The 13,525-nt window shown below is 40.4% G+C and overlaps 1 protein-coding gene across 1 annotated transcript; it reads right to left on the bottom strand.

Annotated features, from left to right (window-relative positions):
- LOC104419583 (isocitrate dehydrogenase [NAD] regulatory subunit 1, mitochondrial) lies at positions 1-4,926 on the bottom strand. The gene is given in 8 exon segments (XM_010031292.3): positions 1-463; positions 466-597; positions 936-1,014; positions 3,084-3,183; positions 3,185-3,278; positions 3,281-3,317; positions 4,374-4,425; positions 4,427-4,926. Coding segments are annotated over 8 exon segments (1,104 nt in total). The 5' UTR covers positions 4,897-4,926; the 3' UTR covers positions 1-323.
- Positions 4,927-13,525: the final 8,599 nt, after the last annotated feature.

The raw sequence follows: 13,525 nt of genomic DNA, 5'->3' as shown, positions 1-13,525 counted from the left end.
TGAAACTTCAAATTTCACGTGTATTAACTTGAATTATCAAGTTAAAATTGAGGATTCATGAGTCATTGGTAAAGAAGGAGCGACATCCTCACACAACGTATGCCAAAATTCGGTTAAAAGAACTACGCTGTCTCATCTCACCAAGACCTGCTGTTGTTTTCATGTTTAACTGAGATTATTCATAAAACAAATAGGATTTAGGACTGTGAAGTCCCAAACAATAATGTGAAAAGAAGATTTTATCAAGAATGTGGGCAATATAGATTTCCATGCCGGGTCAACAAATTTCCTCAGAAGTTTAGAGGATGAAGACATCTTGAAGATTAGTCCAAAGCTTGTATGACTGCGTTAGTGATCTCTTGTGTAGTGCTGTCTCCGCCTAGATCCTTCGTCCGGTACTTTCCCTCTGATATTACTCGCTTCACGGCAGTTTCTAGCCGATCAGCAAATGATGGAAATTGAGATGCCTCAGCATCATGGCAGATGATAGAAGCACGGCTACAGGATTCGCCCTCTTTTGTTGGACTAGCTTTTCATGACCCACGTTACCTGCTGAAGCCCCTTGCTCAAAAATGGCATGATCAGCCCCCACATTACCTACAAAAAATTATATATTCGGTTTAGAACTTCAATTTTTTAGATGGCAATAGCTGGGGCATTTCTTGTCTGTTCCAAAGAGCTAGGGCACAACTTTTTTTTCCTTTTTGGGTCGGCAACTAGAGAACAAGTTGAATAGCACATAATGTCATTTTATGAACAAAGGCCAGAAAGTTCTATTAAGAGTCCCACACAATTTGATTGTCCCTCTCTCTAATAGCTCCATGTCCCATCCTAGTTCCTACGACTCATAAATGTACCTCACGAGAATCAATTTCCAGCCATGCTGAATGAAACATATAAAGAATACTAGAATATGATCGAACATTAAGACATACCTCCTGGCATGACTCCAGTTCCACCAGCTATGCCAGCTGCTGTATTTGCGACCAGATTCCCGTAAAGATTGGGGGTCACCTGCAAATTACAAACTACACTTCAGTGGAGCTCATTTGCTTTAATCAGGGTGCAATAAAATGCCGTGAACACAATATAGCATTTTTAAGAAGATGACCTGTAAAGTCAAGAATAAGTGACTTCAGTAATTATTGTAAAAGCTCCAACGGTAATGTTTCCCTCTCCATTCAGGTATCGTAGCCATTCCAATAAAATAACTATGAAATCTTGATTCTCGAACATACAAGTTTTTATTAAAGTTGTCCTAGAGAGGCCTTCTATAGCCAAGATCAGCCATCATTGCTGCATATGCTTCCAAGCATAGCCAATTAGGTGCTGTTTGGTAACGTTCCGGGGAACACCTGTTTCTATTTTTGTTCCCCCGGAACAAAAAATAGAACAGAAATGCGTTTGGAAATTTTTTTGTTCCCGGAAACAATTTGATCCCGGAAATAGATTTAGAACAGAAACAAGAAATAGAAAAAAAGTCGTTTCTTGTTCCCGGGAACAACTCAACAAACAAGCTTTTCTTCTTTCTTTTCTTCATTTTTTTCTTTCTTTTTCTCTTCCTCTTTTCTTCCCTAGCTGGTCACCAACCCGGCGATGGCCGGCGACCGGCCAGACGAGGCCCGGTGACCTTGTTGGAGCCTTGCTGGCCCCGGCAAGGTTGCCCCGAGCTCGCCGGCCACTAGCAAGGCTCAAGGGAGCCTCGCACAGCCACGGCGAGGCTCGGGGGCCTTGCCCAGCCATCACGAGGCCAAGCCTCGCTCGGCCATGGTGAGGCTCAACCTCACTGTGGCCAGGCGAGGCTCGAGGGGACCTCTCTGGCCCTCATCTAGCTGGTCGCCGACCGGCCATGCTAAGAGGAAGGAGAAGAAAAAAAAAATGTAATAAAATTATTAATATATTAAAAGAAATTTTAAGTCACAAAAATTTTTGGAGTTGTACAAACGTATTTCTATTCCCGGAACAGAAATTTTTTATAGTTATCAAACGCTTTAAAATGCTCAGAAACTGTTTCCAAGAATAGATATAGAAAAAAGTGTTTCGAAAAGAAACCGTTCCCGAGAACAGAAAGTTACCATACGCATCTTAGTTACCCTAAGATTTGTTGCTTATCTCAATGGCCAAGTGAACTTCAGGCTAGTCATATGTCATATCCTCAATAAGAACTTGCCCTCAAACTGTAAGAAGAAATGTGTTTAATTGCCTTTCCCCCCATTCTACGTAATTATTATTGGAGAAAATTCTTTTCCTTCTTATATAGTCTCAGCAACTTCAAACCTAGAGAAGCCTGTGATGAACTTGGTTCTTAACCATGGATGGCAAAATAAAAAGAAAATATAGCATCTACACCTATGCACAACTGATCTCCCTCCCATTGCAACACTCCAGAAATCACATTAGAACACATAGGAAGAAGCAAAACTACCATCAAAGGGAATTGGGCATGAAAATGTAAACTTAGCCTGTTTGCTTTCTTCCCTTCTGACCACAGAAATGAACAATAAAAAGAACATTCATCAAAGATAACTTTAGCAGATTTCTATTCAGTTAATTCTCAAGTTGATATCAAGAGCAAAGAAGTGCTAAATCAATGCTTTCATCATAAGTAGCCTATAGTCCAAAACTAATATACTGCGATATCCTTCAAGAGCATGCTCTCTGCTTTCTAAACAAGTAGTTTGCCCCAGTTAAAGACACACTAATCATGAAATCTTTGTTAATATCATCAAATTCAATCCTCCAAGCCCTTCTCAGACAAAGTATGCATGGAATTGGATACACGTATACATAAAAGAGCAAGAAAGAAACTCCAAAAAGTCATAAAGGAATATTTTTTTTCCATCGTTATACTCCAACTTTTCCTTCCAGTCAGTACTCTGTAACCTAGTTGGGTCAACTTCCATCTCTATTCTGCAACCTATTTATAAGTCCCAACCAATAAATTCACTAGATTTGCTATCAAGATGCAGAATATATAATCTTTTTCCGTAAGATAAATACTGAAAGAGCTGACACAGTATTTTAACAACTCATGCCTATAAATTTAACTTGCGAATGAAAATGTAAACATTGAGAAACTATACCATGACATCAAATTGTTCAGGCTTGGAAACAAGTTGCATGCAACAATTGTCCACAATGATCTCACTATACGTAATCCCAGGGTACTTTTTGGCAACTTCGGCATGATTCCAGGAATAGACCATCTGCCAGCTTCATAATGTTTGCTTTGTGGACAGCAGTCACTTTCTTTCTATTGTTCAAGTAAGCATACTCGCGTATTGTGCAATACGCTCTGAACAAAACTTTGTCATCACCTAAAAGAACGGTAGTATGAGATGCTTAAAAAGACCAAACTTTGCAATGCCGTCAAAAGGAATAAATGAAGAAAAAAGGATTGAGCAACCAAGTTCATTTATAGTGAGATGTTTATTGCATAATGAATAATAAGGTACTTTTGTCACAGAATTCGCAAAAAATGGTGCTCCTGAACCAATTGAAGACCTGACTTAAGTTAGTGAAAATACATCATAGGTAGAACAGATCATCTATAGCAGCATTAGTCTCGGATCTAGCGGACACCATGTAAGAGTTAACTAGTCCGTAGGTCCTTTTCAAGAAATGAGGTAAACAGGATAGATATCACATCACTGATCAAGCAACAGAGTAAATAATTGACAAAAGATCAAATCACTCGAGTCAATATTAGCCCAGCACGTTGACTACCCAAAGCAAAATGCTTTATTCAGTCAAAACCAATGCCTCACCCTGGTAGCAAACTTAACTACCCCAATATAGCAGCATATCAACCAAAACCATGCAATATGACTCGAAATTCAGTTGAAAGCGACACTGGTTATACAGCAACTAAACCATCGGAGACAAAATTAGCAGGGACATTTAACATTCCTCGCTAATGTTGAAAGGGCACAAAAGTCCCTGCTTTTTACATCCCACAATGATAGCCCCCTGTAAGTTGCGCAGGTTTCTCATATGTTCGCTCGTAACACGTCGTGACTTCTTTCGTAAGATGATGGACGCAAGCGGATAGCGACTGCAATTTACTAAAAATGCGCCAGCTTTGGGACAAACAACAGGCGTGGGTGCGCATGCGGCATTTGAAATCCTCAGAAATGTTGGTTGCTACATCACTTCAGCAGAGGAAATGCCCATTTACTCCAAAATCGCACTGACATATCATCGAACACAACGACGACGCTTGAGACAACACTTTCCAAAGCCTTAGTTAAAAAGCACCTCAAAGCCATCAATCCAATCAAAGCACAACGACGGCAGCAGCACAAGACAAATGGAATCAAAACGACCAGGATGAACGAAACGAAAACCTGCGCGAACGAATCCAATCGTGGTACCTTAAGACTCTCGACGACACCGGGAACCACCTCGTGCTCGAGCCCCGAGTACTCCCTCCGTGTTCTCCCGAATCACCACGATGTCCACGTTCTCGTGCCGCGTCGGGAGCCCCGGCAGGTTGAAGCAGTTGACGAGGGAGGCGTACAGATCGAGGTCCTTCCTCAGCTGGACGTTCAGCGAGCTCACCCCGCCGCCCACGGGCGTCTTCAGCCCGCCCTTCAGGCACACCTTGTTCTTCCGGATCGACTCGATCACCTCCTCGGGCACCCGCTTCATGTCGCCGTGGACGTCGTACTTCTCGAAGTAGACCGGCGCGTGCATCGCGGACATGACCTCCTCCACGGAGGCCGTGACGAGCGGCCCGATCCCGTCGCCGGGGATGAGGGTGACGCCGCGCGGCGCCCCGTCGCCCGGCCGGGGCATGTAGGTGACGGATCGGGACTGGGCGGCGAGCGGGGAGGGGCCGCCGCCGGATCTGGAGAGGAGGCGCCGGAGGGACGACGCGATCGAAGCCCGAGCCATCGGTTCCGGCGAAGGCGGAGGAGGCGCGTTCGGGAGGAGGATTCGAGCTTCGAAAGTCGACGTCAATGGCGGACCGCTACGCGATTTGAGAATCGGAATTTCTGCGATCGGAAAAAATGAATTTTTCTGCGTCCTTTGTTTTTCTTTTTTTTTAATCATTTTTCTTTTCTTTTCTTTTCCTTCTTTTTCAATAATGTAATAAAGTTGAAAAGTAAGGGCGGCGAAAAATAGACAAGAAAAAAATTGAATATTATTTAGAGAGCAGTAGCACATAGCGTGAGAAGTGGGACGGGGACGGGAGCGCAGTCAACGGGGCTTATCGGGCGCCACGTGGCGGGGTCCCGCCATCGAAGGGCCGATGTGGACGAGAGCATGATTGGTAATCAAGAGTGCGCCGCAGGGGATCGATCGAGGCGCGCGTGCGGCAGTCAACGGAGGTGGCGAAACGCAATGCGTTTTGGGTCGATGAGAATTTATTTTTGGGGGAATTAATTTTATTTATTTATTTGGGGGATGAAAGGAGGGACATTTTCGGGATTAAACGCTCCCCCACTTTTTTTTTTTTTTTTTTTTCGGTCTCTACTCTATTCCTACTCTACACTCACTGCGCAGACTTTGTCGCCTCGCTCGCGGGGGCCGGGAACCCACTCTCGAAACTTACGCGTCCCCACCCCCATCACGAGGAGGTGGGGATTTGATCATCCCCTCACCTCCCTTCCATATTGGAAGGGTGGCCACTAGGGCGAAACCCCAGTGGCCACCCTTGATTGGAACCTTTTCGTTGCATGGAGGGGACACCCCCACCACGTCTTTTCAATTTCGATGCGGAGCAATTTTTGGAGCGGTAATTTATAAATATGAATAATCGCGAAATTGATAAATTATAGATAAGAAACTCCAAGATAAACGCATAATTTGCTTCTTTAACTTTTTGCAAAATGTTATGACCTTATTCTTGCTTCCTCTTCTTCTTTTTATAGATTGGCTCCTTATTCTATTCTTTTTCATTTCATGTTAAAAACATCGAGATCAAACTACATATAAACATATCGATGTGGTCTGTCATGTTGAGGCTGAATGGACCAACAATGATGATTTTAATGAAAAAAAAAAGAATAGAAAAAATATCGAAAATGTGCCCGAACTTTCCCCTAGATAACACTTACATTCTTCCATTTCCTTTTTTAACAATAATTTGATATCACTTACATTCTTGTGCTAGGCCCGGTTTCTCTTTTAACTAAATCAATTTCTTTTTTATGAAAATATTCGACTAAATTTAAACTATTTTATTCATTTGTTAAAATAATATAAAAATAATTGAGGAAGATTAATGACTAATACTTCATCAATTAAACATGAATGAAGAACGAGTATATCTGCAAATAATTTGAAAATAAACTTACATGCACTAGCAACCTAATAACATTTACATAAATATTACACTAGCTAGAATGTCTAGTAAATTGAGTGTTCTCGACACCTGGTTGTTCACCATGACTCGGATGATACAGTATCATTGTTGTCCTTTTTTAAACTTTAGCATGTTCAATTGAAGTCAATTCTTGCTACCCACCAAATAATAATAATAATAATAATAATAATAATAATAATAATAATAATAATAATAATAATAATAATAATTACCCTATAACATCCATTTTTAGAACTTTTTGCAAGCAAGCTGGACTTATTGTTTTTCATAATCCATTTGCTTGTATTGAACGGGGACTCCAATGGTATCTACAGCACCGGCGGGGTCATTAAATCACGAGACATAGTGAAAGTAAATAAATAAATAAATAAAATTAACGACTCACCTCGCCCTCCAATCCGACGTGGAAGACCGGCAAAGACACCATGAGCAGCGGAGTAAAGTTACTCTGGGTTAAGAGACCGATTCAAGAAGAACTAGTCCCGTCTTGAGGGAAAGCTTATCACTATTATCGGCATTTTAAAAGACCATTAAAAAAAATGTATAGGCCTTTAGCCTAAAAGAATCTGCAAAAATGCAAGTTACATTTGATAAATTCCTTTGTAAAACAACTTTTGATATAGTAGCATTTGGTAAAAAAAATTACAAAAAGTTCAGGCTGTAATTTTCTTTTGTTTAATTAAAAAGGAATCAAACCTTTATCGAAGCGATGACAAGATCGCATGATCTCAAGCAACTCAAGCGAGGGTTGCGCGATCTCAAGCGTCCATCTCCTAGGTCGCAAGACCCTAGGCGACGGTTGCCACTAGAGATCACGCAACCCCAAGCAACAAGGCCTGGGGTTTCATGACTCGGGGGAGCATTGCCTAGGTAGTCCCATGATCTCAAGTTACCATCACGTGGGTCATGCCACCTCACCAACCCTCACCGATCTCTTGCCAGTCAAATTTGACCTTGTCAACCCTTGTTGGCTGCCCTCACAAACAAGATGAATCGTGGCAATGAGGGGCAAAATCGGAAAATTGAAGAATTTGTTAGGGGAGGAAGAAAATGAATTATTTAACCATAATTTTAGCATTCCTTAAATGCTGAAAATTCAAGGCGGTCCTGCTTATTTTGGGCTTTTAGTTAATTTTGGGCTTTCAGCTTTTCTAAAATTAGCATTTAGCTAAAAGCCATTTCTAAAGACTTATTAAATACCCAGTATTTTCGCAAGAGATTTTAGAGGATGAAAGACCATTAAAAAAGCTTAACTAAACACAGACTCTTTAGTTAGGGTAAAAAAACTTTTATCGGTTTGTAGGTTTTTCTTATCGATTTACAGCATGAGGACTCTCATAATCTAAAGGAACCGAGGCAATGGAGTTGCTTGGCTGGACTTACGGTTAGTTGTGCCACTGCGGATGGTCGATACGGACAAATTTTCTCATCGGGTTTGATTAGTCTCTCTCTTTCCGAGAAAAGTAGCATGGGATTAAATAAAGCCAATTACACAATAAGGGAAAGCAAAACACTTTGGCTCTGTTTAGTAGTACAAATTTGAGTCTAAATATAACCACTCGTAGTGGCAGCGTAGTGGTTGAGCGCAGGTTCCTTTTGAGAGAGATCTGAGTTCAAATCACTGCATCGTCTGCCTTACAAGAAAGGAACCCACGACTTATCCGGGACAGTAAAGGTAATGGTGACTCTACTACTTCTCCTTACAAGAAAAGAACCCACGACTTACCCTGGGCAGCAAAGGTGACGGTAACTCTACTGCTCCTCCAGGGTTTATTCCGCCACGAAGCACGAAGGTTCCCTGGGTACCAAAAGAAAAAATTTGAGTCTAAATACGATTAAAAAAAATTATCATATCCGATTTTTGGCAACGTTTATTCAGATTGGATAATCTCATAATACTTGAATAAAAGATTCCACACCGAGGTGGAATGAATCCGGAGTGGATAAAAAAAAAAATTAAATAACATCTTTGTCATCTGACAAACATCATTGATGAACCCACGATTCTTGACACTCTTTGTAGATATCTCCCTGCTCTCTAATTGGTCCACTGAGGAATCGCCAATTGTTCTCAACTTGCTTAAGTTCGCATCGGACGATTGCGATTCTAAACCTCCGGATGGTTCAATTATAGGAAGAATCAATTGAAACTGACCTTACCTCTCCTCCTCCTCCTCCACCAGGCCTGATTAATAGTCACGATCATTCACATCATCAATCTCATATGACAATTTGTTGCTATTAGTTTCTCCTAATTGAACCCCGTCATCTGCTCCTCCTCCATTACTGTTCTTGCTACAGCTAACCGTGCGATTGTCGTCGCCGGCAAGAGGCCAAGAGACAGCCGAAGCCGTGGCTGGATCCGAAGCCGTCTACGACGAGGAGTAGCCTAGACAGAAGGCATTTTAGCTCGCTGAAGGGCCACTCATTAGCGAAACAATTAAGCGTTGAAGGGTGGAGGTACAATCCATGAAAGAAAGATGATATTCGAAGGAGTTTAAAATGCTTTTAATCATATCTTAAATGGCACCATACATAGAGATTTTCTACAACCTGAAGGATATTTGAAACAATTCTAATCTCATTTTGTCTTATCCTATCATAATTCCGACGACCAAACACAATCTATAGTTATTGATATGATTGTACTCTTCTCATATTCATCTTGAAATATTAAAATTCAAACTCATCAAATTGTCTTGATTAGATAATAACTACTTTATATCTCAAGAAACTTTCCTTCAAGTATAGGTGTCGAAATAAGTCATGACCCATATTTTAACTCATTTTTTCATCAGTTGACGGCCATATGGGTTCTTTAAAATTTTCAATATGGGTTAGGATGAGTTGGGTCTAAAAATAACTCACTTTTAACCCATTTATTATTGTTAGGATTCGACGCACAATCATAATAATAATAAAAAAAAGAGTAAAGCAAGAAGGAGAACTAAAAATAAAGTTTTATAATGCTTCACCCTTAAAGTAGACTACATCTAATAGAGGATTCCATTACAATTAACATCTCACACATCTTTGTTACATCATCAATTATAAGAAAAGGAGATTATATATAGTCAGTAATTATTTATGGACTTAAACTCAAATAATATGAATTCAAAACTATAAAAGCCTTCTAACATCTCGAGAGCACTGCCCCATGCCATCCTGGATCCCCACGGAGTAGGATCCTGTGCCTTATTATCAATGAGGAACACAAACCACATCCTAGCAATTATATCTACATGTCCACTCTCGAGCTGCAAAGAACGATGAAGCCATGTCCAAATTTGCCTCCGTCCTTCCATTTACTCAACTCCCCATCGCAATTCTTCTCTTCGTTGTCGTCATCCCTCTCCTTCTTCATGTTCGTCTTCATTTTCGCTGTCCGGCGTTGCTGAGGAGCTCAAGAGGAGTTGCAGCCATCAGATTCGTGTTGGTAATTTGTTTATAAAACAAATGAAGAGATGCCTTGTCCCACATCGAAAAGATGTGAGTGCGCACGTGGACGAGATTTGGCATTAACCAACGATCATTATTTTTATTTATTGAAAATTCGGTTTATTTCTATAAAAAATTAATTATAAAGTTTTGTTGAAACAGTACGACTGTTCACGAAAAGTTATAATTATTATTATTTTTTATTATTATTTAATTCCGAATTTCTTATGCTTTTTCAACGTAACCTTTGGCATACTTGTTCATTTTACAACCTTTGTTCATTTTACAACCTTTCCCGAAAGGTTGTCTTTGTTCTTTTGCAATCTTTTGAAGAGTTGCATTTATTCGAAAGACATATATGAGTACATTTGTTTTGAGATCAAACACACATCTTCTTCCATTTTTCATTTTCTTTTGAGAGAAACTACAGCCATTGTTTCTAATTGTTTCCCATGAGAGATCCTGGAAAATACTAGAATTGCTATCTAGTATTCTCACTTGAGACTTTGTTGTATCCTGGAGGAAATTTGCCGGTGACCATTAGCAACGTAGTGGGGCAAATAAATCCTTAAAGAAAGTGATATCACGCCTCAAAGTCCGACTTGAGTACTCTAAAGATCCGACTTCATTGTTCTACCCAATTTGAAGCATATTTTCCCAACAATTTTAAGGATTTATTTCGCAACAATGGAGTCAAGTGGATGAACCGCACATAACGGTTTGTCAAAATGCTCTTTAGACGTCCCTGCTAAGTAATTTGCGATTTTTGTGTAAATCTGAGAAGGGGATGTGGTTTAATAATCTCATTATTGCGTAGACTTAATTTTGCCTACGTTTCTTTGTCGTTAAGATTGAAAATCTGAGCATTTTTTTTTGTCATTCTTTGTCTCTCTGTATCTTGGAGTATTCCCACATCCGTCCATGCTGATCGTCCGAGAAAGATGTCCGAAGGGTGTGGATGTGCATACAAAGGAATCGATGGCTGAAAAATGAGATAAATTGATCAACGACGCCGCCAAGAACCAGGTCGCCATGAATTCCACCAACTCCGTCTCTGATGCAAATTGGTTGTTCGGGAGGAGATTCAGCGATCCTTTGGTCCAGAGTAATATGAGGCACTGCTCGATGTCGATGCTGCGATCGCAGACCGGCAAGGAAAAATCTGCGAATCGCCTTTCTCTGGCGGAGCACGTAAAAGCCATCGTTTTTATATCAAGCGTACGCAGACGCGGAGATGGAAAGATCCGAAGTTCCGTTGTTTGAACGAGAAGACAAGGATCATGAAGGGCGATGACTATCTTGAGTATCTCCTCCTAAACCTCAACCATAGTCTCGAGGATGATCTGTTGCTCCTCGATCCGGAATTCATTTAGAAGTCCAATGACAACACTCCTTGGTCTGACAACGGGATTCGGAACCCGAACCCATTTGATGATCCCGCCGTTTGGCACATGTTTAAGGGACAAACATGGTAACGGGAACAAAGGTGCCGGTTCATCCCATGCGGGTTCCTCCTGGGTGAGCAATGACGGCGCAGAAGATTGCTTCTATCAATGACCAGAGGATTGGAACTATTTCTTGCAAAGGCTGCTCGCAAATTGGTCAGCGCCTCGACTTCCATACAATCGCAATTGTTCTCTTGTGATTATAGAAATCATTCATACTCATGGTGCGTTGATCATTCTTCCAATAGAAAAGAAACTTTTCTTGATGATTATTCTGTGTAAGTAGTTCAAGTGTGGTCGAACACTATCGCCAAGTTTTGTGTTTGATCATGCGCTGAATGTTTTCCATTTGCTAATACTTTTTGTCACGATATCTCTAATGCTAGTTGGTTTTGTTTTTGACTTGAATTAAGTCATGTTAGTTATTTTCTCAGTCATTTCAAAGATCAAATGCGTTTTCTAATTCATCATTTTCTTTGTCTTATGTTTTATGCCCCGTGGTTACTAATGGTGGTTATGGGTGAGATGATGCTGCTGGATCCAAGGCCTAAATGATGATTATTACCCGCATCGGAATAGGCCGATGAATTAGACACGAAAATTTGTCAGTGGCGCGTGTCTAGCAAAATTGCCATGTGACATGAACACTTACCGGGGAAAGATATTGTTTAGCAGATGGACCGGAGGCACCCTCTGAGTCTTTGGCTTGATTAAGCAAAGGTGACGTTCATTCTTTTTGTTCAGATTTCATTGAATCGATGGAATCTATTTTTTGATTTGTTTGGCAAAACGAGGAGAGAGATGATAACGCCAAATATGGGTTTGGAGGAACAATGACTAGAGGGTCATTGGGAATACGCTTTGGTAGCTATGGATCTCTAAAAGAACAAAAGCTGCTCCTCCAAAATGATGGGTTGCAAATCCAAACGACCCCGCTTCCTCCGTTGCCGCTCCAAAAGCCGAGCAAGATGCCAAATTATTTGGGGAGGCTCGTTCACTGGATTGTCAAATTCACCGGCAGGAAGAAAGTGGGCATGCGCTTCCTTTGTTTGATATCCACGGTGGCTTTTACTTGGGAATAAGACTAATCTTATTGATAAGAGCCTTGCCGGGGATGGAGACATTAAACTCTACAAAACCGAACCCCGACAGCAAGGTTGCTTGTGAAACATGCACCAAGACCAACATGGTCATGGTGTTCAGAGAAATTACCACCAAGGCCAATGAAGACTATGAGAAAATTGTCCGTGACACATGCAGGTCTATTGGATTTGTGTTTGATGACGTTGGTCTTGATGCTGATCAGTGCCAAGGTATGGATCTTATTTTATATTTCGGAAGGTTTCGCTTATATGATGTTGTTGATTCCGTTCCAAGAATTGTTTTTCCCCTTTCAATCCTAGTTTATGTGCTTTTGATACCTCCATACTTGATTTGCTCGCATTTATTGGATTGTTAGAGAATGTCATTACATGCATGGGCTAATATGTAGCGCTCTATTTATGGAGGCGAAATAGATATACTGAATGGGATTTCAGGTGTCCCTTGTTTGGTTCTAATGCGTTCTATTTGCTGTCCTTGCCCCTCATAGATTTGATTATAAGGAATAGCATAAATGAGCCAAGAGAGTAGAATTGCATTGGTTTTCTATTTTGATGTATGTATTTCATTGAGCATGAAATTTGACAATGCATAGTTTTGATTGGATGCCTCATGAAATATTCTTGTGGTGGGGGTATCCGAAGGGGACTTGAAGTCATTGAGACTAAGAAGTATCTAGCTTTCATTTTCAAAATGAAATATTTAGGAGAAGCAGATACTATCTTAAGTATTAAAATTAAAAAAATAGTGGGGGTTATTCTTTGAGCTAAAGTGATTACACGGAGAAGATGTTGCATAGATTTAAACATCTTGTTTTCAAATATATGAGTACTCCATTTGATTCTTGGTGGAGAGTTTTTAATGTGAGTGATATTGGTTTTTGATGTATGTGATACATTATCTAGACTTGATATTACTTTTGTATATGCAAGTTGAGTAAATACTAGTAATCAATATAGAACATTAGAGAGTTATCTTATTGTTCTATAATAATTTGGCTATATTAGAAAGATATACCGATGTTAGTTGGATTGCAAGTGTGAGAAATAAACAATCCACTAATGGATTAATTTTTACATTATGTGAATGTGTTGTTTCTTGGGTGAGCAAGAAACAAATGTGCATAATTTACTCAACTCTGGAATTTGAATTGTTGCTTTAGCAAAATTTGGGAAAAGAGGCTAAATGGGCTATGAATTTGTTGTTGAAT

This window comes from Eucalyptus grandis, chromosome 9 (genome assembly GCF_016545825.1).
Source record: "Eucalyptus grandis isolate ANBG69807.140 chromosome 9, ASM1654582v1, whole genome shotgun sequence".
Lineage (NCBI taxonomy): Eukaryota > Viridiplantae > Streptophyta > Magnoliopsida > Myrtales > Myrtaceae > Eucalyptus > Eucalyptus grandis.
The sequence above is the reverse complement of the archived record's forward strand: the minus strand, read 5'-3'. Positions and strand labels throughout refer to the sequence as shown.